Consider the following 27,487-nt stretch of genomic DNA (forward strand, 5'->3'; position numbering starts at 1 on the left):
CGTTTTGAGGACCTCGAGGGCTGAAGATTCCACTGCCTTGCCAGCTTGTTCATGCTCAATTTCCTTTGCGATAAAGAACTTAATTCTCGTGTTTAACTGAATGCTCTATTTGAATCCATTTCTTTGGTTTTTCTTCTGGGACACCAATGACTTTCTTGTAAAAGTCCTTTAACTCATTAGCTTTTTTACTCTCAAGGCTAATGCCTCCCATGTCTTTAAACTTTATTCTTGGGGTTTGTTTTCTATCTCTAGACAGTAAGCTCCTGGTGGGAAGGGAACAAGTCTGCCAACTCTGCTGTATTGTCCTCTCCCAAGAGCTTAGAACGGTGCTCTGCACACAATAAGCCCTCAATAAATGCCATCGATTGATTGACTGTTTGAGCTTCAAATTAAGCCCATTTCTTTTTGCTCTAGGCAAAGAACAGGACCCACTCTCTTTCAAACAACCTTCATCATTGTTGTGAATCTGTCCCTAAATTATCTCTACCAGACTAACATTGTCCCAATTCCTCCTACCACTCAGAGGAAATCATTTTCAAATCTCCAGTCATTTTATTATGTTGTTATTAATAATTAATAGTTATATTATTATGATGGTACTTATTAAGCACTTACTATGGGCCAACCACTGTTTTAAGAACTGGGGTAGATACAAATTAATCAGGTTGGACACAGTCCCTGTCCCACATGGGGCTCACCCTTTTTACAGATAAGGGAACTGAGGCCCAGAGAAGTTAAGTGATTTGCCTAAGATCACAGAGCAGACATGTGGTAGAGCCGAAATTAGAACCCATGGCCTTCTGACTCCCAGATCCATGCACTACCCACCAAGCCATACTGCTCTTCTCTGAATCCTCCAAACTTTTCACACTTGTCAATTTGACACACCCCAAAGTGGGTAAAGTGGAATAACCACAGCTTGACTGACGCCAAGGATTACACCGTGACTTTGGCACCATCTCATACATCCTGGCATGCTTCTTCAACAGCAGTACGGCATTCCAAATCAAGAATTCATTGGCAAATAAGAAGCCAAAGGCACGTCCTTCATTACATCTGGAAAGGGGCATTTCATACCTTAGAACACCCAGCACTAGAATCATCTTCTACAGGAGGCTGTATAGTTATGCTGCTCAGAAACTTGGATTTCCACCTGGGGTAAGGTGTATGGCTTCGGACGGAAGATGTTAAGTCATCGTGCACATTTTCCAGAGCTGGGAAAAACATCTCACACATGATCTAGATAATTGCAGAAAAGAGAAAAAAAATTCAGATATGAATTTTCAGAAGTAGGCATAATCCTTCCAAATGCAGTCTGTGAAACTGCCAAGTAAGGTATAAAGTCGGATTAGTATGACACCTGCAAGAGAATTCCACCCTTGTACAAACCCTAAGCAGTTTCAAATGTTCTCAGCAATCATATACTCCAGAGCACAGAATTATGAGGACCTTCAAACCTTACGCTGTATGTGTCTTCGTGGATCACACTGCCTGGTGAAGTTTAAAACTGCTCTTTTCAAGACTCTCCTACCTCAATGAGGATTACTCTGGACATAATTCAGGGGATGTGTTGCGTTCCTTTCGCAAACATTAAACCCTAATAAAGCATCTAATCAACTAAATTCAGGAAAATTCAGAGGAGAGGCAATTAAATGAACATTTTATCTTCAGATATTAAAAACAAAAACCAAATCAGAATATCTACAGCCAAAACAGGAACAAACCTGATGCAGTACAATTGGGGAAAAAACATACAAAGGTTTTCTACCTTTTGTGCTTCTTTCTTCGTTAAGCTCCAGTCGGGATTTAAGGCAACACAATAGAGAAATTCCTTCAATGCTTCTTCAGTCCTTCCCAGACCAGAAAGGGCCTGTGCTTTCACATAATGTCCCTTGATGAAACAGACCACAAGGCAAACGTTGTAAATATTCCTAATAGGCAAAGGCATCCAGAAAGTTCGTTTGCAATGGACCAAATTTGGAGCGATCTTCAAAACCCGCTTTCCAGACGAACAGAAGCCAAAGACCACAGTGATGAAGTTTATTCAAGTCTCCACCTTCCCTGTCCCTGTCTCCTTGTGATCATTCCACCTTGCTGCTACTAGATCCTGCCCCCTCCCAATGAGCACTCAAGCTGCTGACTAAACTTCACAGGCTGAGGGACAGAATCATTTCTCCTTGAACTGGAAGGAAGTAGAGTGAATGTGCTCCCCTGGATTGCACGACCCTGGAGAGCAAGGACCGGATCTACTCTACTGAATCTATGGGACTCACCCATGTACTAAGTACAGTTATTAGCACATGGTGCTCAATAAGCATTATGGCTTGATGGATGGACATCATCTCGCCCTATGCACTCCAACCTCATCCCCACATCCTGGGCTCACACAGCTATCTCCTCACTCCCCCAATAATAATAATTGTGGTATTTGTTAAAGCCCTTATTACGTGCCAGGCACTGTACTAAACGCTGGGGTGGATACAAGCAAGTCCCCATCCCATGTGGGGCTCACAGTTTCGCTCCTCATTTTACAGATGAGGCGACCAAGGCCCAGAGAAGTAAAGTGACTTACCCAAGGTCACAGAGCAGACAAGTGGTGGAGCCAGATTTAGAACCCAGGTTCTTCCGACTCCCAGGCCCATGCTCTATCCACTTCTGCTCTGAATCTGTTTTCCCAACTTTTATTTTTTATGAGTTTTGAAGGCAGCGGGCTCTGCTGCTGCTGCCATGGCTCTGGCCCTTCCTGTGCCCACAGTTATCACTCCCAGGGGCCACGAAGCCAAGGTACCGGTGGGGAGAAAGGCCCTGAGGCCTGGTCAGGAAAAAAGCAAGTGGCTGCAGCCTTTGGTGGGGGAAATAATAATAAGAATCACTGTGGTATTTGTTAAGCACTTACTATGTGCCAGGCACTGTACTAAGCGCTAGGGTGGATACAAGCAAATCTGATTGGACACAGTCCCTGTCCTGTGTGGGGCTCACAGTCTTAATCCCCATTTTACAGATGAGGTCATGAGAAATGGCCCCGGTGGAGAGGGCTGGTAGCCAAGATCTGAGACTCTTTCCTGCCCGCTTCCACCCACTTCCTCCACCCGGGCAGACAGGGAGGCGGAGAGCTTTGCCCTGCCAAGGAGGGTCGGGTAGGGCATTCAGGCACCTAATAACGGGGGGTGGGGCTAGCTTCACAGCGCTTAATTGGAATGAAGTCCAAGATCTAACTTTGGAAATGCCTAGGGCTGAAAATGACGATCCTCTGACAGGGGAAACCATGCCAGGATCCGGGACGTGCCTGGCTCTCTCGCTACCCTTCCAGCCACTGCTACAGTTCAGTTCATTTGTGAACTCCGGGATGTGGGAGTTGTCCAACACTCCACCCTGGATCCTCTTCTCTTCTCCCTGATATACCGGGGCCCCAAGGCCCAGGCGATCAACTGTCATAGTTACACAGAAAACATACAAGTCTACTGACAAATCTCTCGACCAAACAATACCTCGATAGCATTTACTGACTGCCTACTGGTTGCAGAGCCCTGCGTTAAAACTCCAGGGAAAGTACAATAGAGATAGAAGTCCTCGCCGTCGAAGATCTTGCAATTTACAGATAGGAAGAAGAAGAGAATGAAGAGATGAGAATAGGGATAAGTAGGTGCTTTACTAAGCATTTGGGAGAGTGCGACAGAACAATAAAACACAGTCCCTGCCCACAATGAGCCTAGTAAGCGCTCAATAAATATCATGGACTGATTGAGAATTACGAAGAGTGTAGGTGATACCGAGGTCGTGGGGTTCAGAGACAGGGAGGATGGCAATGTTGTTGGGAAAGTAGTCACTGATGACCTCCTCCTGGTCAAATCTAACAGGCTCTGTTCGGTCCTAGTCCTCCTTGAGGTCTCGCCCTCTTTGGTACTGTGACCCCATCCCTTCTCCTGGAAACGCTATCTCCGCCTTTGGTTTTTACTTACACAGCTCTCCCTTGGTTCGCGTCCTATTTCTCTGGTGGCTCCCATCCCCTAACTGGGAGTGTTTCTCAAGTCTCTTCTCACTTTCCACTAACTTACTAGGGGAGCACATCGGCTTCATTCATTCAATTCATTCAATTGTATTTACTGAGCGCTTACTGCGTGCAGAGCACTGTACTAAGTGCTTGGAAAGTACAATTCTAAGGAAACTTCTCTATGCCCGGTTTTTAGCTTTCTTACAAACGAATAAAATATCAAGAAGAAACATCATCTTCAGAACTGAAAGACAGTTATACATAGGTCCAAAAGATTATATTCTCTCATCCCAGAACAGTAGGTAGCTTACCTTAGACCACAGGGGTTCACTTTGACAGACAGCATCAGCATCGTGGAGGGCCTGCTTATAATTTTTCATGACTGTGCATAATTCTGATCGCTGTACCAATAACAAGTAGTTGTGAGGAGCTGGAACAGAAGAGAAAAAAAAAAATCCAGTGAAAATTACTATATCTATCATGAGGAACTTATTCTCCAAAGAAAGATTGCCTAGAAAGTAAATATTAGATGACAGTTAAAAGTAATCCTCTTCTCAAACTTGCAATTAAATGTGCTTTATTTCTTACGTAATCTTGCATATTCTGACTAAAATAAATCCATCTGATTGTAGCTTCCTTTGAGACACTCTAAAACAGGATTTTCAAGACTTCAAAAGCATAGAAAGGATTACTGAACAGCAAAGAAAGAATAACTTGTACACACCTTGGCTAAAATAATCTCCAAGAGTAAACTGCACAATTACTTAGTTGCTGGATCAGCTTTTTAAGAAAGTTCCCTCGTGAAGAAAGGAGAAGAGATAAAAAGAGAAGAGTAGGCAAGAAGAAAATATTTTTCTTGGGATTTTTAAGAAAATTAAGCTCTAATTCATTTTCTTTCTCAATACAAAAAGGAGCTTTTGAGTTACAGAGATAAAGTTTGCATGTATGTTCTGGACAAAGACTCTTAATTGAGGAGAAAAATTGGAAAATATCTCTCTTACATTCCAGTTCTGCTTTCACCAGGTTTCTTCTAAAAATTCATGGCCTTAATAGTACATGGATAAAATAACTAACTTTCACCTCTCCCTGCCAAAATGCCACATTACCTGAATTCTGACATAGCCCAAACAGCCTTATAGAAGAAAGACTACCAGGTATCTAGATGAAATAACCAACTTTTTAAGTGACGACAGTGTATCAGCTTAAAATGCCTTTATTTGTTTCCCTATAATAACTCTCTTCCAATGCCACATCACACTGTATGCCTGTGGTCAGAAAATCATTCCTTCTTCCGACGGGCACCTTCTACTCTAAACGGTCGTGAACACACGTGTTATGGCAGAACTGAGCGTACTGAGAATGCATCGGCAATGCTGTCTTGGTAAACCTCAAAGAGCTCGTAATAATTGTGGTAGTTGTTAAGCGTTTACTATGTACTAGGCACTGTACTAAGGGCTGGGGTGGATACAAGCTGTCATAAAGTGTTTCAAAACTTCTGCAAAGAAGTAGAGTGAACACAGACATGTTGAGAAGCAGGATTAATAATAATGTTGGTATTTGTTAAGCGCTTACTATGTGCAGAGCACTGTTCCAAGCGCTGGGGGTAGACACAGGGGAATCAGGTTAAAAGAAAGAGTAGTAAGGAGAAAGAGGTGAGGTCCTTCATTTATACAGGGAAGAGTCTTCAAAAACAGTGCCAGTACGGTTTAACGGATACTGAAGCCAACAGGAGAGATGGAACTAATTAGCTGAATTGGTCCCAGAGCTAAAAGTAGGACAGGACAACTACAGCTCCACCCTTTAAGGAATAAGTTCGCCCTTGCTCTTCTCTTCAATTTACACCTGAAATCAATCCCATTTTATGCAAGTCTCTAACTACTATAAAGAGAGAGCATGGAACGATGTAATCTAATAGCTTGTACAACTAAGGGTCATTTAATAACTAAATCTCTGTGACCTTATTTGCTGCGAAACTCGAAAAGAATAAAGACGCTATATTTTCTAAACGTTCTGGAAAAACAGTGATTTTGTATCTAAGAAGCAGTCCCCAGAGTAAGCCCTTCCCAACCAAAGTATGGTGGTGGTGGTGGGCACAATAAAGGGGGAAAAAAAGACCTTCCCTTCCAAATCGATCAATGGAATTTATTGAGCGTTTGCTATGGGTCGAGCACTGTAGTCATTCATTTAGTTGTATTTATTGAGCGCTTACTGTGTGCAGAACACTGTACTTAGCGCATGGGAGAATACAGACAATGGAGTAGGTAGATGCGATTTCCTGCCTTCAAGGGGTACCTGTAATTTATGTACATGTAAGTTTTCATTTATTTATTTATATTAATTCATTCAGTTGTGTTTATTGAAGTACTTATTGTATGCAAAGGGCTTGGGGGAGTATGATATAACAATAAATGTCTGTGTTTCCCTCTAGACTGTAAGCTTATTGTGGGCAGGGAATGTATCTCTTTATTGTTATATTGTACTCTCCCAAGTGCTTAGTACAGTGTTTTGTAAACAGTAAGCGCTCAATATATATGATTGAATGAGTGAATGAATCAATCAAGGAGCTGATGGTCAAGCGGGGGACAAGTAATCAAGTGTTTTTCCTTTTTCCTCAAACTAATCTATAAATGACTCCAAATTACTTTCATCTACTTTCTTCCATAAGGGAAGCAACTGAACTGTGGTATTAGACATTCCTAACATAACATTAAAGATTAAAAATTAAAATAAAAAAAATTACACTTAATGAGTCTTCTACCTGGTTCAGCTAAATTTGTTCTCAGAAATGAAACTAGCAATTTAACATGTAAGCATGCACATATCCTGAAGGGCTCAACGTCTATCTTACCCCCAAAGCTAATATCAAAGTATTTCTAAACTATTTGTCTCTTCATTTTTTCAACCTCCTTACTAAAGAATGTTTAAAAATCATTTACCCCTCCCCCCAAAATACTTCCCAGGCTTATCCCTAAGTCGCACTGGACTATTTGAACTGTTGCAGTGACTTACTAAACTGTGTTATTTTACTGTAGTTTTTCTATGACATTTGGGTGAGGAAGTAAAAAATAAGTTTGCAGTGACTCAGGGGGAGGGTGGTGAAATCAAGATGACAAGCCCTCAGCAATCACTGCTGAAAAGGAGAAAAATGAAGAGTGATTCTTTTGGGCACTAGGAGATCATCTTGACTGTCATCCAGCTGCCTATTTTTCCATACATACTAGAGTTGGAAAGATTTCTGGTTGAAGAACCAAACGTCAAAAAAAGGTTGCTCACTTTGTGGTGGGTCCCTTCACTCAATTGCATAAACACTCAAAGATAAATAATTCAAGTAGCTACAGATCAGTGCAGAGGTAACTACCATAAAGAACGCCTGTGATAATCAGACCATAAAACAGCCACCACTTCCTTTAATATTCCTTTGGACATCCAGGTGGTCTTGACAATTGGTTTCTGGCAATAAAAGACAAGCAGTCCTAAGTCATTTTGAGTTACAGATTCCAGTCAGGATGAATGACGCGGATGACACTTCTAATCTTACCCCCGTCTCGGCTTTACAACACTACCCTTCTCAATGACACTTGGTTCTGTGGGTGGGCATGTGGAAGTCATGGGGAAATGACATGTGCCTTCCTTAGTGTCCGTTGGATTAAAGAATCCATGTTTGGATGCTCTAAACAAATTTCAATTAGCTCCACTCTAGGAGAGGTTTGAGGATGAAGATGGTCGGCCCATGACTACTTGTGGGGATGTTTAGCCACAGAAGATTTATATTTATTTGCATCGAGAAGCAGCATAGCATACTGGGGAAGAAGGTCATGGGTTCTAATCCCAGCTCTGCCACTTGTCTACTATCTGACCTTGGTGAAGTCACTTTACTTCTCTGGGCCTCAGTTACCTCATCTATAAAATGAGGTCTGAGACTACGAGTCCCATGTGGGACAGGGACTGTATCTTACCCGATTTGCTTGTATCCACTCCAGTGCTTAGTACAGTGCTTGGCACATAGTAAGTGCTGAACAAATGCCATTATTATCTATTCACAGCTACTGCCCAATGCCTGACCAAGAAAGATTGAAAGAGGCTACACCAAAAATTAATCGTTGCAGGCAGGGAAGGTGTCTACCAACTCTGTTGTATTTTAATCTTCCAAGCACTTAGTACAGTGTTCTGTACACAGTAAATGCTCAGAAAAAAACACAAACCTTTGACTGATTTTTTTTATAGTATTAAGTGCTTATTATGTGCCAGACACTGTACTAAGCACCAGGGTAGATATGAGCTAATCACGTTGGACAAGGTCCATGTCCCTTGTGGGGCTTGCAGTCTTAATCCCCATTTTCCAGATGAGGTAACTGACGCCCAGGGAAGTGAAGTGGCTTGCCCGAGGTCACACAGCAGAAAAGTGAAGGAGCTGAGATTAGAGCCCAGAGCCTTCTGACTCCCACATTCATGCTCTAAACACTAGGCTGTTTCTTTTTTAAATAAGAAAAACGCATTTCTGAACCAAAGCTAGACATCCTATTGCCACAAAGTTCAAGAACATCAAGGGGATGAAAATGTATAGGTGAGGAACCTATTTTCTGTGAAACTTGCTGAGAATAATCACATTCAATCGTATTTACTTAGCGTTTACTTTGTGAGAAGCAACTTGGCTGAGAAGCAGCTTGGCTGAGCGGAAAGAACCCGGGCTCGGGAGTCAGAAGTGATGAGTTCGAATCCCGCCTCTGCCACTTATCAGCTGTGTGACCTTGGGCAAGTCACTTAACTTCTCTGTGCCTCCGTTTCCTCGGCTGTAAAATGGGGATGAAAACTGTGAGCCCCACGTGGGATAGCCTGATCTCCTTGTATCCCCCAGCGCTTAGCACATAGTAAGCGCTTAACAAATGCCACCATTTTTGTGCGAAATACTGTACTAAGTGCTTGGGATAGTACGATCTAACAATAAACAGACACATTCCCTGCCCGCAGCTAGCTTACAGCCTAGAGGGGGAGACAGACATCAATAGAAATGAATAAATAAATTATGGATATGGACATAAGTGCTGAGAGGCCCAGCACCATTGGTCAAAATGGACCAAAAAACAAATGGCAATAATAACTGCCCTGTGGCAGTGAAACCTGAGTCTCAGAAACCTGAGGCAACTTCAAATAAAGGATAGCCACTATTGTTTCTAACAAAGTCAATGCGCTATCAGCTCCTCTCATTACCAGGTTATCCTAAGAAAGAAAGAGGGTCTACTTTCAATGAGCAATTAAGGTAAAAGCCAAGTAAACCTCACCACAGTCAGAGAAGCAGCTCAGAAGCAGGACCGCTTTCAGAGGCACCAGACAGGGAGGCAAGCAAATTAGGTTTCTATTCCCAGTTCCGTAGCCAACCTGCTCTATAATTTTAGGAAAGGCTTAAACTCCAGTCTTCGAATATCCACCTTCGAAAAGAGGCAAGAATAAAGCGTCTCACCTAACTCACTCAACACCCTTGAAGAGAAGCAGCATGGCTCAGTGAGAGCATGGGCCTGGGAGTCAGAGGTCATGGGTTTGAATCCCAGCTCTGCCACTTGTCAGCTGTGTGACCTTGGGTAAGCCACTTAACTTCTCTGTGCCTCAGTTATCTCACCTGTAAAATGGGGATTAAACTGTGAGTCCCACGTGGGACAACCTGATTACCCTGTACTCGGCACATTGTACATAGAACATGCTCAGCACATAGTAAGCGCTCAACAAATATAATTATTACTAAAAATATCTGTCTCCCCCTGTAGACTGTAACCTCATCGTGGGGAGGGAATGTGTCTGTTTACTGTTGTGCTTTTCTCTCTCAAGCACTTAGTACAGTGCTCTGCACCCGGTAAATGCTCACGAAACACCATCGATTGATACCAACCACGACTGTGGCTAGCTGGGAGCCCGGCATCTTTGCCATAAGCTCAGAATTGCCTTTGCCCTCCTTTCCTTTTCCTCTTTCCACTTGCAGCCCAACCTCCCCATCTCTGCCCTAGCTATGGGAATGAGCACAGGCATAGCGGAGAGAAAAATTGGGGTTGGGGAGGCATGATGTTGGTTTGCGGGGAGACCACTGCCCTTCCTTCATCCCCCCTCCCGCCTCTAACCAGTCTCTGTTCCCATGGTGTTAGCTCTGGCCGTTGGGGTTGCAAGCCAGAGAAAGGTTTGGCTAGAAGCAGCGTGGTTTAATGGATGGGAGTCAGAAGTATCTGGGTTCTAATCCCCGCTCCGCCCCCTGTCTGCTGTGTGACCTTGGACAAGTCACTTCACTGGGCCTCAGTTACCTCACCTGTATAATGGGGAGAAGAGTGTGAGCCCTATGTGGGACAGGAACTGTGCCCACCTGATTAACTTGTATCTACCCCAGCGCTTACAACAGTGCTTGGCACATAGTAATATAGTAATTTGGCACATAGTACATAAAAATACTATAATCATTAAAGGCGGGGGTGGGTGGGACATGGAACTGGCAGGAAGGAGGGTGGAGGGAGAGGATGGGAAAGGTGGAGGTGGAAGCAGCCGGGATCTAGCACTGAGATTAGAATTAAAAGTGAAAGAAAGGCCCAAAATATTACATAAACAGCTTGGTTTAGCCAAAACGGAATTTAGCGGTGACAGGAGATCATGGGCCCAGGAGGCAAAAGAACGGGGTGACTTGCCTTCTGGGTGACCTTGGGGTGGTCACTTAACCCCCCTCATCTGTATAATGGGGATTAATCCTAATCCATCATACTTAGGAACTGTGCCTGACCTGATTAGCAATCAATCGATGGTATCTACTGAACGCTTCCTGTGTGCAGAGCCTTGTGTCTACCTCAGTGCTTGGAATATAGCAGACACATAATTATCATATTGATACTAAGATGATGATTGGGGGGGGGAGGGGAGCGGCAGAAAAGCTGCCAGGAATAGGGGACAGTGGAGGAGAGGCGTACTAGCCTGGAAACATCCTGAGCAGGGAATTTGGGAGGAATTCAAAGCTTATCAGGTGTTCGGAAGGAGACAGCCCGCCACCAGGTACTTTTTAAGGAAAAGAGGGCAGCAACTGCTATTCAGCCTAAACTGGATGGATTTTTACCAGTGTCGAAAAACCCTACCTTGCCTTCTATTTCTGCAGCCTCCAGTGAAGACTCCTATTACAATTCCTCATTTATTCTGTGTTGCGATTATAGGGGCTGAATTACTTTAACAAAGATTTAAAAATACTTTAACATGTGCTTCCGTTTTTCTTTCCCAAGCGCATATTAGGATCTGCACTGCACTCTGCGGGTGCCCAGTAAATACCTTTACTATCTACTATTACCACCACTGCCACTATTTTAATGATATATGGCGTGAAAAGAATTTTAGATTATTTACCAAGACATTCTAGATTGGATCCTAATTTATAACATACCAGCCTATAGGAAAACATACCCCATGAAGCACTGGGAAAGGGGGAAGAGTCGGTTTCCTTCTGGCTCCCCAAGGCCACTTTCCCAACATTCCACCTTCCTCTCTTTCCCTTCCTTTGAAGTCCAAAACATCTGCCTCCTTCGCTCCCCTTGCATGAGCACTGTTATAATCTCCCAAGAACTTAGTACAGTGCACTGCACATTAGAGAAGCAGCGTGGCCTAATGGAAAGAGCACAGGTCCGGGAGTCGGAAGGACCTGGGTTCTAATCCCCACTCCACCACTTGCCTGCTGGGTGACTTTGGGCAAATTGCTTCACTTCTCTGTGCCTCAATTACCTCAACTGGAAAACAGGAATTAAGACCGTGAGCCCCATGTGGGATGTGGGCTGTACCCATCCTGATTATTTTGTATCTACCCCAGTGTTTAGAACAGTTTTTGGCATATAGTAAGCACTTAACAAATACCATTTTAAAAAGTGCTCAATAAATCTGATTGATTGCCTGACAAACTCGCTCATTATACAATCACATTTTCAAGGAATGTGACACCAGTATATCTATTGCAGGGCTTGTAGATGCACAGGAAAACCAGACTGCTCAAATAAATTTATACTCTCAACTTCAAAATACATTTCTACCTTGAAGCTGTCGGCACACACAAAAAATAATTAGCTATGGTCTACAGAATTTTAAAAAATGGCTGTTAGTTCCCTAGAGTGCCTATTAGTCATATGCCTCATACAAAGAATTTTAGAAACTAGTGTCCCCTTGCTTCTTATGGTTTAAGTTTTCTTGTTGCATGCTGGAGAAACGGTGTGTGCTCTCTAGTAATTCAGAGGCTGGCTATTGAGGTCTCTGACTTTTCTGCTTTCTTCCTCAGGCTCCCAGTATTTGAGCCATATCCCAGCACATTAGCAGTTCCTCCAGGATGGAACAGCAAGGAGAAAGATGAAACACAAAGTGCAGGATTCTTTGGCGGCTTGTCAGCTAGTCTAGCTGAAAAAAAGAATGACATGAGAAGATACAACTAATGGTTAAATGCTTAAATTAAGGTTTCCATATCACGCGTTTTCACTACTCATGTTAGAGAGAGTGCTGTTGGGGAATTATGAAATGGTGTTTCAACAAAATGTATCTGTCAGGAAGCAGCAGAGCCTAGTGGAAAGAGCACAAGATGGAGAGTCGGTCAATTGCATTACAGCACTTACTCTGTGCAGAGCACTGTACTAAGCACTGGGGAGGGTACAATTTCTAGACTGTGAGCATTGTGGGCAGGGACTATCTCTGTTTGTTGCTGAATTGTACTTTCCAAGTGCTTAGTACAGTACTCTGCACACAGTAAGCACTCAAAAAATACGATAGAATGAATATAAGAGAGTTATATTGAACTCTATCTGGTATATTAGACCCCAAGGGACTTGAGTTCTAATTCTAGCTCTACCACTTGCCTGCTGTGTAAGCCACTTAATTGGGATCTAATCCTTTAATAACTGCGGTCTTAATCCCCATTTTACAAGGTGAGGTAAATGAGGCACAGAGAAATTAAGTGACTTGCCTAAGGCCTCACAGCAAAGTGATGGACCCCAGACTGGAATCCAGTCCTTCAGACTCCCAAGCCTGCGCTCTACTCATTCATTCATTCAGTTGTATTTCTTGAGCGCTTACTGTGTGCAGAGGTGTGTACTAAGCACTTGGGAGAGTACACCAGAACATTAAACAGACACGTTCTTGCCCACTAAGAGCTTACAGTCTGGGAAAGGACAACAGAGTTAGTAGACATGATCCCTGCCCTCAAGGAGCTGACAGTCTACTGTGTGCAGAGCACTGTGCTCAGAGCTGGGGAGAGTCCACAGAGTCAGTAGACACAATCCCTGCCCTCAAGCTTACGATCTACAAGGGGAGACTGATGGGAATCTAAATTCCAGACAGAGGAAACAGTGGGAGGGAAGAATCAAGTCACGAATGTGGTGGGGCTGGGTGTGAGTATCGAAGTGCTTTAATGGGCTCACTGAAAAGCCTAAGACCCACACTCCTTCCCTGAAGCAAGGGGCAAACAATCTAAGAATTGATGAGGAATTATCATCAATGCCATTTATTAAGTGCTTAGTTCATTCCTTCAATCCAATTTACTGAACTCTCAGTATGTGCAAGCCACTCTACTAAGCACTTGGATGAGTACATTTCTTCAGGAACATAATCCCCATGTTAGACAACTGTACAAGAATTTCAATGATCTCTGGTGCTCTGGATCTCACCATTTTAGCGAGTAAGAGTTGCCTGTAATTTCTGTTAAGATCAAATCCATAAACCACAGCCCGTATCAGTCGATTTGTCTTCTACTGAACGTTCCCAACTGCCTAGTAAAATGTTAGGAACACGGTAGCGCCCAACAGATATGAATGAAGATGCCCAAGCAACGGGTTGTTACTTAGCAGTCTTTTCCCACCCCAGAGTCTCTCACACTTCTCAATTCCACCACGTACAGTAAAGCCAAGAGAAGCAGGGAAACAAAACTGCAATTCTGAGCAGTTGGCTGCTGCACAGAAGGGAGGTAAGAAAGGCAGACAAGGCGAGCTGTACAATTTGCTAATCTGGCTTCACCTATAGAAGTACGCTGGTAGAATACCGAATGGAATTGGTTCTTTTCATCCCTTCATTTACCAATTCAAACTCCGGCTGGTTATTTCCACGGCTGGCTTAAAGCTGCATAAAATTTCCGCTCCCCTACCAGGTTATGAATTTTAAACTGAATCAGAATGAGGAGGGCGCTGATTAAAAAAAAGCTTCAACATAAATATAACTTCATCTCTTTTCTCCTTCCTTAGCCTTCCCAGCCAGCTCTAGTCCCTTCTTCTCAATCAATGGTATTTATTAATAATAACTATCGTTATCATTATGGAAATTGTTAAGCCCTTACGATGTGCCAAGCACTGTTCTAAGCACTGGGGTAGATACAAGTTAATCAGGTTGGACACAATCCCTGTCCCATGTGGGGCTCACATTCTTATCCCCATTTTACAAATGGAGAAACTGAGGCCCAGAGAAATGAAGTGACTTGCCCAAGGACACAGTGCAGACATGTGGCGGAGCCAGGATCGGAACCCCTGACCTACTAACTCCCAGCCCCGTGCTCTATCCAGTAAGCCACACTGCTTCACATGAGCACTTACTATGTGCAGAGCACTCTCCTTTCCCTCTCAACAAACTTGACCATCTCTCACAATTCCCAAGACCCTCCTTAGTGGCCCCGGCAATAGTTCATGGAGGAAAATCAGAAATTCTCCCAATTATGTAAGACACTACCTTCAGTTCTGAAAGGGCTCTGGACTCTGGGTGTTCACAGACAAGTGATGCCTAATATATCACATAATTCTAACAATCACAGTAGAACGCTTCAATACTCAATCAAATTCAGTTGATCCATAATACATCAGGGATTTAGGCACATCTCAATTTGTTTTATGTGAAGTTGAACTAAAATTAAAATTGGAAAATATCATACCAGGCCCAAATTCCACATACTGCTATGCCACTTTTTGATGTCTCTTCTTCTGACATAAGTTTATGCGTTCCAAATAAGTTTGAATAAATGCTTGTAATTAGCAACAATAATTTAACACTACTTGTGGGGGAAAAAGTAGGTTTCTCTTCAAACTATTAAAAAGAAATCATCTGATGGGTCTACATTCAGTCTACATAGAGTGCTCTGCACAAAGTAAGTGCTCAATAAATGATTGAATGAATGAATTCTAATTTAAGCTACCCTTCGGTTTGAAGTCTGGGGCGGGTCAAAAGAACTTGATACCTAGTCCACTTCTTGAAACTAATAAATTTATGTCTAGTGAGTTTTTTTTTTTTTACCCTGGCTAGTGTCCATTTATAAGGGAGATTCTTTTGCCTGACACATCAAAAATGGTAAGCACTGAAAAGTCTTGGGAAATTATGGGACCTTCCTCCACTTGAAGTAGGGGAGAGGGAAGAGGAACTTAAACTTCACATAAAAAATGACCTTTATTTTATTTTTTTATTTTTCACAAAACTACAAAAAGTCTAGAATTTTGAGCTTTGAGTAAAAAGTCCTGTTTCCCTGGATATTTTATGGTATTTTCTAAATGGCATTTGTTAAGCACTTACTATGAGCCAGGCACTTTACTAAGTGCCAGGTTAGATCAAAATAATCCAGATTGAACAAAATCCCTGTCTCACATAAGGCTCACAATCTGAATTCCCATTCTACTGAGGAGGTACCTGAGGCACTGAGAAGTGAAGTGACTTGCCCAAGGTCACACAGCAGACAAGTGGCAGAGCCGGGATTAGAACCCAGGTCCTCTGCCTCCCAGGCCTGTGCTCTTTCCACTAGGCCATGCTGCTTCAGTTGTCAGCCATCTTAAAGGGAAGCATAGAGAATCAGTGTTCGCCCATACCGATCTCAAAAGCGTAACGCCTCACATTCCTCCTGCAACTTTAAAATGGAAATTCAACACCTGTTCTCCTCCTACTTAGACAGTGAGCCCCATATGGGTCAGGGGCTGTGTCCAACCTAATTATAACTTGCAACTAAACCAGAGTTTAGAACAGGGCTCCACACACAGTAAATGCACAATAATATTAACAATAATGATGAGGTTATTTATTAAGTACTTACTGTGTGCCAGACATTGTACTAAGCACCGGGGTGGATACAAGCAAATCGGGTTGGACGCAGTCCCTGTCCCGTATGGGGTTTAGAGTCTTAAACCCCATTTTCCAGATGAGGTAACTGAGGCCCAGGGAAGTGAAGTGCCTTGCCCAAGATCATACAACAGACAAGTGGCGGAGCTGGGATTAGAACCCCCGATCTCATGACTCCCAGGCCTGTGCTCTATTTGTTGTCAAGCATTACGGTCACAGCATACATTCTGCACTAATTTTTACATCAGCCTGCTGTGTGGTCTTGGAGATGGTCTGCCATGAGACAATTTTCCATTTGGATGTTTTTGTTTTTTTCCACTGTTAAGCTTTTAATACAATGAATGTGCTAGTTATTTCTAACAAGGGACTTGTTTACATGGTTTCCAAATACAAATAGGAAGCTTCAACCCTATTAGTGGCTCATATTTTAGACCTGAGCACTGAAGAAATGTAAATCTAAAAGCTGGGATTTGAAAGCTTTGTTGCAAGATTGCCTGGGCTTATTAGGCAATTCTCTAAGTCCTCACTGTTTGGTGATGCTAAAGCTTGAGCATTTCACTGCCATCCACTCGCTTGGTCTGAAGCTTCGCGTGGCACTAATAGCCTCCTTGCCTGCCTCCTCCGCTCTCCACTGCTGAAAATATCACCGGCCCACCCTAATACGAGTGCTTTGGTGGCATCCAAGGGAACCGTGCAGGAAAGAAAAATTGACCTATACAATGGGTGAGCCGATGTATTTCTATAAAGCTTCAAAATGGGTGGACTTTTCTATGCTGTGTATTCCTGGATTGCCTGCAGCTTGAAGCAAGTTTTTGTTCATCTCTCCCCCTCCCCATCCCATGAGGGCAGAGATATTAATGTAGTTTCTGCTCAGAAGGCTAGACAATTCACATATTCCCAGTCTGGATGATAGCAGTTTCCAGGAAAACCCAGAAGCCAGAAGGCTTCTGTCAACTTACTGCCTGCCTAGATAGCTAGCAAGTGAAGCTAAGCTCAAGATTCAGGGGTGTGTCAGTCAGTCAATGGTATTGACAACACCTACTAGGTGCAGAGCACTGTACTATTAATAATTGCGGCATCTGTTAAGTGCTTACTATGTGTCAGGCACTGGGCTAAGCGCTGGGGTGGATATAAGCAAAATAGGTTGGGTATCATCCCTTTGCCACGTGCGGCTCACACTCTCACATCCCCATTTTACAGATGAGGTCAGAGGCCCAGAAAAATTGCCCAAGGCCACAAAGCAGACAAGCGGGAGAGCCGGGATTAGAACCCATGACCTTCTGACTCCCAGGTCCTTGCTCTATCCACTACGCCATGCTGCTTACTAAGCGCTTGGGAGCATACAAAACAACAATAACCAGACTCTTTCTCTGCCCACGACAAGCTTGGTTTTCCTTTATGTTCTGGCTGACTTGGGGACAACTGGAGAAAAGTACCTCCATGGAGCCAGAACACAGAACAACAGAAAAGCTAGGGGAAGAGAAAGACAGGAAGTCTAGGTCCTTCCTTGGCCAAAATTTAAGCTTTTGGACAGCAGTGACTGGAGAAACCTCAGTGACGCTACAAGGCTGAACACTGGAGCAGGGAACCTTGAGCCAGAGAGCAGAACTGCCCGAGTCCTGAGTTAAACACATTCGGTGTTGAACTTAAACCAAATGACAGAAGGGAAAGAACGGGCTTGGCGACTGTGTTTTGTTTTATGCGGTTTTCTTCTGCTTCTGTCTTGGTGAGGCCCAGCAAGAGGATGATGGGTAAGATGAGAGATTTCCAAGTTCCCAAATTTCTGGCTAAAGAGTCAGTGAACTGTATTTATTGGGTGCTACTGTGTGCAGGGCACTATACTAAGCACTTAGGAGAGTACAATAGAACAATGAACAAATTCCCTGCCCACAATGAGCTCACAGTCTAGAGTAAGTCTACAACTAAAGAGATGAAAAAGTGTACTTTCCACATGGATCCAGTTTTCCCTTACTTTTGGAGTAGTGGATAGAACAAAGGCTTGGGAGTCAGAAGGTCATGGGTTCTAATCCCGGCTCTGCTGCTTGTCTGCGGTAGGCAAGTCACTTCATTTCTCTGTGCTTCAGTTCCCTCATCTGTAAAATGGGACTGAGACAGTTAGCCCTCTGCGGGACAACACTGTGTCCAACCTGATTTGCTTGTATCCATCCCAGAGTTTAGAACAGTGCCTGGCACAAAGTAAGCATTTAAATACCGTAATTATCATTATTAGAAATGCACTGATCGCCCCACCTAGGGGCAGTGAGCTAGAAAATTACCCCGAAAATGCCCTGCCTCACCCAAACTAAACCCACCAGAGGCCTGCAAGCCTGCAGAAGACTATGTGGCCCGATACAAATAGCTGTTACATCATGGAACACCAGGCTGCAACAAGACAGTGAAAACAGTTGTTGCCCAGAAAGAGCAGCCTTTTTGCACGTGCACTAGCCGGCCATGGTGCCGACACTGGACCGCTGAACAAAGTTTGACTTCCCGACAACAGACAGGTACTGGGATAGGCTTTCTTTGGGCGATGTTTTCCCTGAGCGGAGACAGCTCCCAGATGCTGGGACTCTTGCCTCTCAAACGATGATGGCCTAAACTTTCATTACTGGACAGCACCTGCAGCAGACAGATCAGCCTGACATTTTGCAATCAAGGGCCACCCTCCACATGGATAAAATTCAAGCTCAGTAGCCACATTTTCCAACGTGAGTCACTACATAATCTGTTTCCTTGGATGCTTGATGGTTCCTTAGTTCTAATACCTAATTGTTTTCATTTACCCATATTTCTTCTTTGATACCTTTCTTTAAAAGGTGAGAAGCAGCATGACTTAGTGGATAGAGCACGGGGCTGGGAGTCAGAGGTGCATGGGTTCTAATCCCCGCTCTGCCATTTGTCTGTTGTGTGACCTCGGGCAAGTCACTTCCTCATCTCCTACTCCCTTCCGCATCACCCTGACTCAGTCCCTTTGCTCTTTCCCCCTCTTGCCGCTCCACAGCACTTAAGTATATATCTGTAATTCATTTATATTGATGTCTGTTTACTTGTAATAATGTCTGTCTCCCCCTCCCTAGACTGTGAACTCGTTGGGGGCAGAGACTGTCTATTACTTTAATGCATTTTCCCAGGCGCTTAGTACAGTGCTCTGTACCCAGTAAGCACTCCGTAAATATGATGGAATGAATGAATGTCTTTTGCCTCTATGTATTACACTCCCAGGCACTTAGTAGAGTGCTCTGCACACAGCTGATGCTCAATAAATACTATTCGATTTCCTGACTGATGAACTGGTTGATTTTGCATTATGGAGCTCTTCCGTTTTGTAAACCCGGCAAAGAAGTGGGGCGTACCATGTCAGGACTGTGTGGCTAGGGAAGACCAATTACACAAAAATATATGGAATTTTTATTTTACTCTTTCTGCACAGGAGCATTTACCAAGTGATCCTGCTTAGTGGTTGATCTTCCCTGTCGAAAGATTCAAATTGTCAAGAGGGAATGTGGATTCCTTTGATCTGTTTAAAACCCTCTAAGTAAAACATATTGCAGAATCTTTCATCTGGCTGCAGGGGATGAAGGTGCTAAATGTCTAATTCCTACCTGTGTTTTCTCTCCCAGGGTTTAGTACACAGTAAGCATTTAATACTTAATAATGTTCGTTTCTGCTAATTCTGTTGTATTGTACTTTCCAAAGCGATTAGTATAGTGCTCTGCACCTAGTAAGCACTTAAATACCACTGATTGATGATTTTATAAAGACTATTACTTCCATCTAATCAGAGAGTTTAGTATCTTAGGCTCTATCAAGTTTTAGTTGCCATTCTCACAAGAAAAGGAAAAGACTTTGGGGCTAGGTGTTAAACTTCATCTGTAAACTGACTTTCTCCTGGAAACATGATCTTATCTTGGCTTCACTGACACTGTCTTCTCCTGGTTTTCCTCCTATCTCTCTGACCGCTCACTCTCTCTCAGTCTCTCTCACGACCTCCTCCCTCGACCTCCCTCCCCCTGAGGGAGTCCCTCAGGGTTCAGTTCTGGGTCTCCCTCTCTTCTCTATCTACACCCAATCCCTTAAAAAAACTCACCCACTCCCATGACTTCGACTACCATCTCGAGGCAGATGATTCCCAAATCTATTAACTCCAATCCTTTCTCTTTCTCTGCAGTCTTGCATTTCCTCTAGTCTTCAGGACATCTCTACTTGGATGTCCTGCCAACACCTCAAACTTTACACATCCAAAAACATACTGTCTTTCTCGTCTCCATCACCCTCCCCGTCTCACAAGCCTGTAACCCTGCCATTATTCTTGACTCATTTCTCTCATTCAACCCACATATTCAATCCGTCACCGAATCCTGTCAGTCCTACATTCAGCACATGCTAAAATCCTCCTTTTCCTTTCCGTTCAAATTGCTACCACGTTACTCCAAGCATTTATCCTATCCCGCCACGACTGCTATATCAGTCTCCTTGCTGGCCTCCCAGTCTCACCACTCTTAAAAATCCATACTTAACTCTGCTGCCTGGATAATTTTTCTACAAAAATGTTCAGGCCACGTTTCCCTACTCCTCAAGAACCTCCAGTGGCTATGTGCCAGGCACTGTAGTAAGCGCTGGGGTAGATACCAGCTAGTCAGGTTAGACATAGTCCCTGTCTCACATGGGGCTCACAGTCTTAATTCCCATTTGACAGATGAGGTAACTGCGGCCCAGAGAAGTTAAGTGACTTGCCCAAAGTCACCCAGAGGACAAGTGGCAGAGCTAGGATTAGAATCCATGACCTTCCGACTCCCGGGCCTGTGCTCTATCCACTAGGCCAGGCTGCTTCTTATGCAGAACTTATGGTTCTTACCCAATTCTACCAGTTCAAGAGAGGGTTTGAAACCAGTGGGGAAGACGCTTTAGGAAAGTTTATGGTTGAAGGCAGCGGTCAGGGAGGGAGACAAGTGATTTGATAATATATGAAAGGATGGGGTCAGAAGTTCTGAGAGGAGATGATGGGCCATCTAGGAGATTCAAGAAAAAGCCTGGAGCTCCAGCCACTGATTGCATGTGCATATCTGTAACTGATTTATTTCTATTAATGTCTATTTCCCCCTCTGGACTGTAAGCTCATTGTGGGCAGGGAATGTCTCTGTTATAATGCTATATTGTACTCTCCCAAGCGCTTAGAACAGAGCTCTGCTCACAGTAAGCGGTCAGTAAGTTCATTCACTTATATTTATTGAGCATTTTCTGTGTGCAGAGCACCTTACTAAATGCTTGGGAGAGTAGAACAATAAACAGACCCATTTCCTGACCATAAATATGACTGACGGATGGTGGGGGGCTCAGCAGTTCCCAGCCTGGGGGATTCCCCAGGGCAAATAATACGTCGTTTGCTGAGGTAAAGCCTTTACTGCACTTCTGCCCAGCTACTTGTTTGCTGCACCTTAGCTCCCAAAGGGAACATGTCTGTCGGAAAAACAGTCAATGGAAAATGGAATTTATCGAGTGTCTAGTGAGTGGTAGGTTGCACTAAGTGCTTTAGAGATTTCAACAATAACAAGGCACATGTTCCCGACCCTCAAAGAGCTTACAATCTCATAGGGGAGAGAAAAGAAAATTACCTACAAATAGTGAAAGTCAGAGAAATGATGGCCCTCTCAGGGTCGCACCTAGCGAGTTTCCAGTCCTCTACCAGCCTGGGCTATGGGAGGGAGAGTCAAGCAGAGGCCTACCCGTTCCATCCCTAGCTCAGGTAGTGGCTAGCGAGTGAAAGGCAATCTGCCCAAGTCAAAACTCACCCATGCTGGGTAGCAGTGGCATGGAAGAGAGTCAAGGATGGAGGCTCAAGTTTACTGTGTGGAAAAAGACAGTGGTAAACCACTTCCATATTTTTACCAAAAAACTCTACAGATCCACTAGCAGTACGACTGCAGGTGGAGGTGGGACGTTCTGGGAGAGACGTGTCCGTGGAGTCGCTATGGATCAGAACGACTCAACAGCATAAGGCAAGAGAAATGATGAAGCAGTGTAAAAGCAGGAAGCTAGGGGAAATAGCCCAGATAATTCAGTATATGGACAAATGTGTAAAAAAATCACGATTTCATACGGGGTCAAAACCATGCCTTTTTGATGGCCTCCCTAATAGTGCCCAACATTTTACTGGCCTTTTTGTCTGTTGTGACATATCAGACGAGCAATTTCAGGGAACAGTCAACAATGACACAAAAATTGCTTTCCTGATCTAAGACTGATTGTTCAGAGTTCACAATCCTATAAGTTTGATTTGTACTATTCTTCCCTAGCTACACTACCCTGCCCTTTTTCAAAGGGAAACTTGATGTCGATTTTCTCCACTCTCTTCACCTTAGAAAACCTTCCCGCAAGTTATCTCCATTTGTACAGCACTTCACCACCTGCAAAAAGTCACCACTGTCTGCAAATGCAGGTTTTCCTGGACATTTTCTCTTCCTGATGGTTTAGGATCACTTTATGGAAAACTGGTCTTAACCTCAATCAGTGGGGAACACCACTATTTATTAGTGCTCCATCTTGGAAAGTGGCCAGTTATTTACTTGCCTTTTAAGTCAGGTTTATATTCTGTAGTCAATCCATAAATGAATCGGTGGTATTTATTACAAATCAATCAACCAATGGTAGCGTTGTGGCTAAGTGGTTGGAGGACGGGCCTGGGAATCGGAAGGACCTGGGTTCTAATCCGTACTGCAACACTTGTCTGCTGTGTGACCTTGAGCTGGTCACTTAACTTCTCTGGGCCTCAGTTACCACATCGGTAAAGGGGGTATTAAGAGGGCGAGTCCTCTGTAGTTCAGGGATTGTGTCCAACCTGAGTTGCATCTACCCCTTTGCTGAGAATACTGCTTGGCACATAGTAAGCACATAATGAGTACCATAATCTTTATTATTGCTATCATTATGGTACTTATTGAGTGCTTACTGTGGCCAGAGTACTGTACTAAGGGTTTAGGATAGTACAACCGAGTTGATAGACCTGATCCTTTCCCTTGAGAACCTTAAAATCGAGTGCCTTTTGAGAGAAAAGCCATGTATTCAGCTCTTGGGACACAACAACAGAAGAAACTCCTTGACAGTAAGGAATTCATGATTTAGTGGGAGACAGACAGACAAAACTTAGAGTAAGCATAAAAGACTATAACGAAGTAGTTCAATTACCTCTAGTGCCTAATAAATATGATTGGTGGATTGACTGGTCAGGATAAAACATCAGAATAAATAACAGACTATGGGAAGCAGCATGGCTCAGTGGAAAGAGCCCGGGCTCGGGAGTCAGAGGTCATGGGTTCGAATCCCAGCTCTGCCACTAGTCAGCTGTGTGACTGTGGGCAAGTCACTTAACTTCTCTGTGCCTCAGTTACCTCGTCTGGAAAATGGGGATTAAGACTGTGAGCCTCACGTGGGACGACCCGATTACCCTGTACCTCCCCCAGCGCTTAGAAAAGTGCTCTGCACATAGTAACCGCTTAACAAATACCAACATTATTATTATTAAATAAGAATCCAAATAAAATACTGAAATACAATGCTTAAATTCTAAGAGTGATTATTGGGTTGCCTAACCTAGGGTGATATCAATTGTTTGGGGAAGGCTCCAGTCAGTTAGTGGTATTTGTTGAGGGCATGAATTTGTGTGTCAAGAGAAGGTAATTTGGGTATATGAGGACATAAAATTGAGGGGGCAGGGTCAAAGGACTGGAGATTTCTGTGGGGATACAGGACAGATGTGCAGGGAGTGGGATTGGGGAAGAGAAGGCAGGTGAGGAGCTTGTAGTCAGAAAGAGGAATTTCAGAGTTTCTGTCCTCAATTCACATGTTCAATAAGTCTTCAAATTACTCCAACAGAACAGTGAGGCAGGATTTCTCTTTCCCACAGCAGAGTAAGTGGTCCTACAGTCTATTATACATTCTATCAATGTGCCAAGTATAAAAGTGAAATTCACCACCCTCCAATTGCCAGGATTACCTCCGGCACCTTTTAATGTGACCTATTTATACCAGTTTGCTAATAGAGGACTTGTTTGGAACAATCCATTTCATTTTCTGGCCAGGAATTCCATAACCTCCTTTGGGAGTGCCTTTGGAATTCTCAGATGGATATCATTCAGTCCTGATAAGCTACTAAATCTAGTTTATCAACTTGGTATGAGATATCTGTGTGGTAACCACAGTTTGACCTAGTTTTCCTGACCTGCCTGCTCCAAAGAAAAAGGAAAAAAAAAAAGTGTCATTGATGGCACATTTCTCACATCTTACTTCATCAAAAGAGATCTAGGGAACTCAGCGGAATGCCAGCCCTAGCCCTTTGCTTCCAATGGCACCCTTCCCATTGGAATTGAATAGCACCGCTAATTTGAAAAATCCGGCATTATTTACTTTGGCATCCCTTGCAAGGTGCTCTTGGGAGTTCTTTTCGGGGATGAATTTTCTGTTTGCATTTGATCTGCCAATCTTGATGAGTTTCCACTTGACTCAATTAATCAAAGGCATCTGTTGAGCGTTTACCGTGTGCAGAGCACCGTACGAAGCCCTTGGGAGAGTAGAATGTAATAGCGGAGGTAGACACGTAAGCTTTCCACTTGCACAAGATGAATCCTTCTACTTTGAAGACCTCTTTTGCTTTACCATTTGGCCACCCAGGGTCTTCTTTTCAGTTCCAGGCAAATACTTTACCTGAGCTTCTAAAATTTTAGTAACTTGATGGTTACTAAAAGCTCTTTGAGCTGTTTCTAAACTAAAACTCCCATTTTATCATCGTCTTCTTCAACCAGCTCTGTTTCACTGTACTCTCCCATGTGCTCAGTACACAAGTTCTCAATCAATACCACTGATGATGATGATACAAAACACGGCATCCTTGGGTTGGATTTTTTCCCCCTTCCCTTCTTGACAAAAGATGTTAAAATGAATTTTGTTGTTGTGATCCTTCTTGTAAAGTGACTTCATCAAAATGATTACAGTAAGCTCCGTTAAAAGACTTTTTTTTTTGTTTCTGCGACTCATTTAGTTGTCAGGAACCGAAGGCACCCGAAAGCCCCTGACTCTATATTCTTTCCCTAACTCTAGAGTTCCCCAGTCTTTGCAATGCCTCCCTCACAGCTGAGCCCTAAGCCGGCCGAACTTCTGCCTTCCAGATGGATCTGGCCTGGGCCCAACCCCACCCTAAAGCAAATCTCAGGTGGGCAAGCACCAGATCTATCTGGGAGCCGGGAGAGAAGTCTTGGGCGTGAGGCCTGGGACTCCTCTTCAGAAGGCGCAGTGACCGGCGTAGGACAACGTCGGTGAGCGGCTGTGTGCCTACCCAATCCTCTCCGGGCATGAGGATGACCACTGCCGGGTGACTATTCACTCATTCGATCGTTATTTACTGTACTATCTGCGCTGTCTGCAGACTGCTGTACTGAGAGCTTGGGAGAGTAAAATGCAACACTAAAAAGACACATTCCCTGCCTGCAACAAGTTTACAGTCCAGAGGGGGAGACGGACATTAACAGAAATACATAAATGAGAGAAATGTACATAAGTGCCATGGGGCTGGGTGGGGGGGATGAATAAAGGGAGCAAGTCAGGGTGATGTAGAAGGGAGGAAGAGAAGAGGAAAGGGGGGCTTAGTCAGGGAAGGCTTCTCGGCCTCGTGTGCCTTCAATGAGGCTCTGAAAGGGAGAAGCTTCCACAAAGGGACTCGGTTGGACGATGACATGCCCACGTGTGCCCTGAAGGGCTTGGGGCAGAGGACCAGGGAAGGCGCCAGGCCCCCCTCCAGGCCCGGGTCTCTTCTGGCTGGGTCCGCCTCCCGACTTGGAGGTTGACAGTCGGCCCTGCTAGGACGCGGCCTTCCGGGGTTCAACCTGGCCCACCCGAACCCAGACTTGTCTTCTGCTGTCGAGTCGTCTCTGAGTCATAGCGACTCCATGGACACAGCTCTCCCAGAACGCCCCACTTCCACCTGCCTTTGTTCTGGTAGCATCTCCCTAGAGTTTTCTTGGTAAAAATGCAGAAGTGGTTTATCACTGCCTCCTTCCACACAGTCAACTTGAGTCTCCACCCTCGACTCTCTCCCTTGCCGCTGCTGCCCAGCACAGGTGAGTTTGGACTTGTAGCAGGTGGCCTGCCACTTGCTTGCCACTGCCCGAGCTAGGCATGAAACGGGTAGGCCTCTGCTTGACTCTCCCTTCAGTAGACGTGACTGGCAGAGTACTGGAAACTCTCCATGTGTGGTCCTGAGAGGGGCCGAACCCAGTACAGCATGAAAAATTCAGTCGGGCCCACCTGACTCTTGAATCTTGCAAAGGTTTTCTTGCACGGCAGGGCCGGTATTTCCCAAAAGCCATAAGAGCCACTTCCTCCAGGGCCATGTGGGCTGGCACCCCTTGGCACTGCCCACACACGGAGTGGGCAACAGACGGCGGGATGAACCTGGCTCAGCTCTGGGTCACCGAGGCCGCTGGTTCTCACAGGCTCGTCACAAACAACCAAGGCTCTAGAATTTACCGCTGCTCTGTAAGCTCGTTGTGGGCGGGGCGTTGTCTGCTTGTTGTTCTTAATGTCCCCTCCCAAGGGCTTAGTACAGTGCTCTGCACCCAGTAAGCACTCAATAAATACGACTGAACGAATGAACGCTAGGAATCCACCCTGGCTGCTCTCATATACGCCCCTGAAGAAAATGGCTCAACACGCACAATTTTCAATGAAAACAAGGGCCGGATCAGAAGCCTTTAGCCAAAGTAAGAAGATTGTTCTAAGACGCCGGGGGTTTCGGAAAAGACTCAGTTCCTTGTACGCCGCGTTACGGTTACTCTGTACCAACTCTGTTAAGTGATAACATAGGCGGTCATTAAGGCTTTTGGCAGTTACTCCTCCTCAGAGTTGTACTTACGACAGTGGATCTGGTGCGTTACGGATCGGACGAGGGAAGCTCTCCCCACTCGGGTCAATAAAATGTACGTTGATCTGTATACTCGGAAAAGCAGAACTCAGGGAGCAGGATGGTGACTGTGTGGCCGGGGAGGCTTCTGGGCAGACGGGGATTCGAGCTGGCTGGGGCGGAGGGGCAGCTCAGTCCCCTGGGGGCTGGAGCTGGGCCTTTTAGGAGACTCCCCGGCTTGGAAAACACATCAGAGTTTCCAAGGAGGGCTGAAAGCTGACAGTCCTCGCCCACTCCCCATTCAAGTCCCTGCTTCCAAAATGAGCAGTCGGTCCTTTTAGCCGTGAGGTGATTCTCGCCAATAATAATGACGATGATGAGGGTATACTTGTTCAGTGCTTACCATGTGCCAAGCACTGTTCTAAGCACTGGACTAGACACAAGCTAATCAGGTTGGACACAGTCCCTGTCCCACATGGGGCTCACGCTCTTAATCCCCATTTTGGAGACGAGGTAACTGAGGCCCAGAGAAGTGAAGTGAC

At 44.4% G+C, this 27,487-nt stretch overlaps 1 protein-coding gene across 3 annotated transcripts in view; it reads right to left on the reverse strand.

The window, feature by feature from the left end:
• LONRF2 (LON peptidase N-terminal domain and ring finger 2) overlaps window positions 1-26,471 on the reverse strand; it is a 91,646-nt gene extending 65,175 nt beyond the window's left edge. For 2 of the 3 annotated variants that reach the window (XR_005661162.1, XM_029048247.2), the window contains exons 1-4: window positions 26,351-26,447; window positions 4,303-4,421; window positions 1,769-1,891; window positions 1,078-1,239 (exon numbers count right to left, since the gene is read on the reverse strand). Coding sequence is in view for 2 of the 3 variants with exons in the window: in XM_029048247.2 (XP_028904080.1) it covers window positions 1,078-1,239; window positions 1,769-1,891; window positions 4,303-4,371 (354 nt within the window). In the remaining variant the exon portion in view is untranslated. Of the gene's footprint in view, window positions 1-1,077; window positions 1,240-1,768; window positions 1,892-4,302; window positions 4,422-26,350 lie in introns of all 3 variants that reach the window. The other variant, XM_029048245.2, reaches the window with a different exon arrangement.
• Between the last annotated feature and the right edge of the window lie 1,016 nt (window positions 26,472-27,487).

Source organism: Ornithorhynchus anatinus, chromosome 20, assembly GCF_004115215.2.
Source record: "Ornithorhynchus anatinus isolate Pmale09 chromosome 20, mOrnAna1.pri.v4, whole genome shotgun sequence".
Lineage (NCBI taxonomy): Eukaryota > Metazoa > Chordata > Mammalia > Monotremata > Ornithorhynchidae > Ornithorhynchus > Ornithorhynchus anatinus.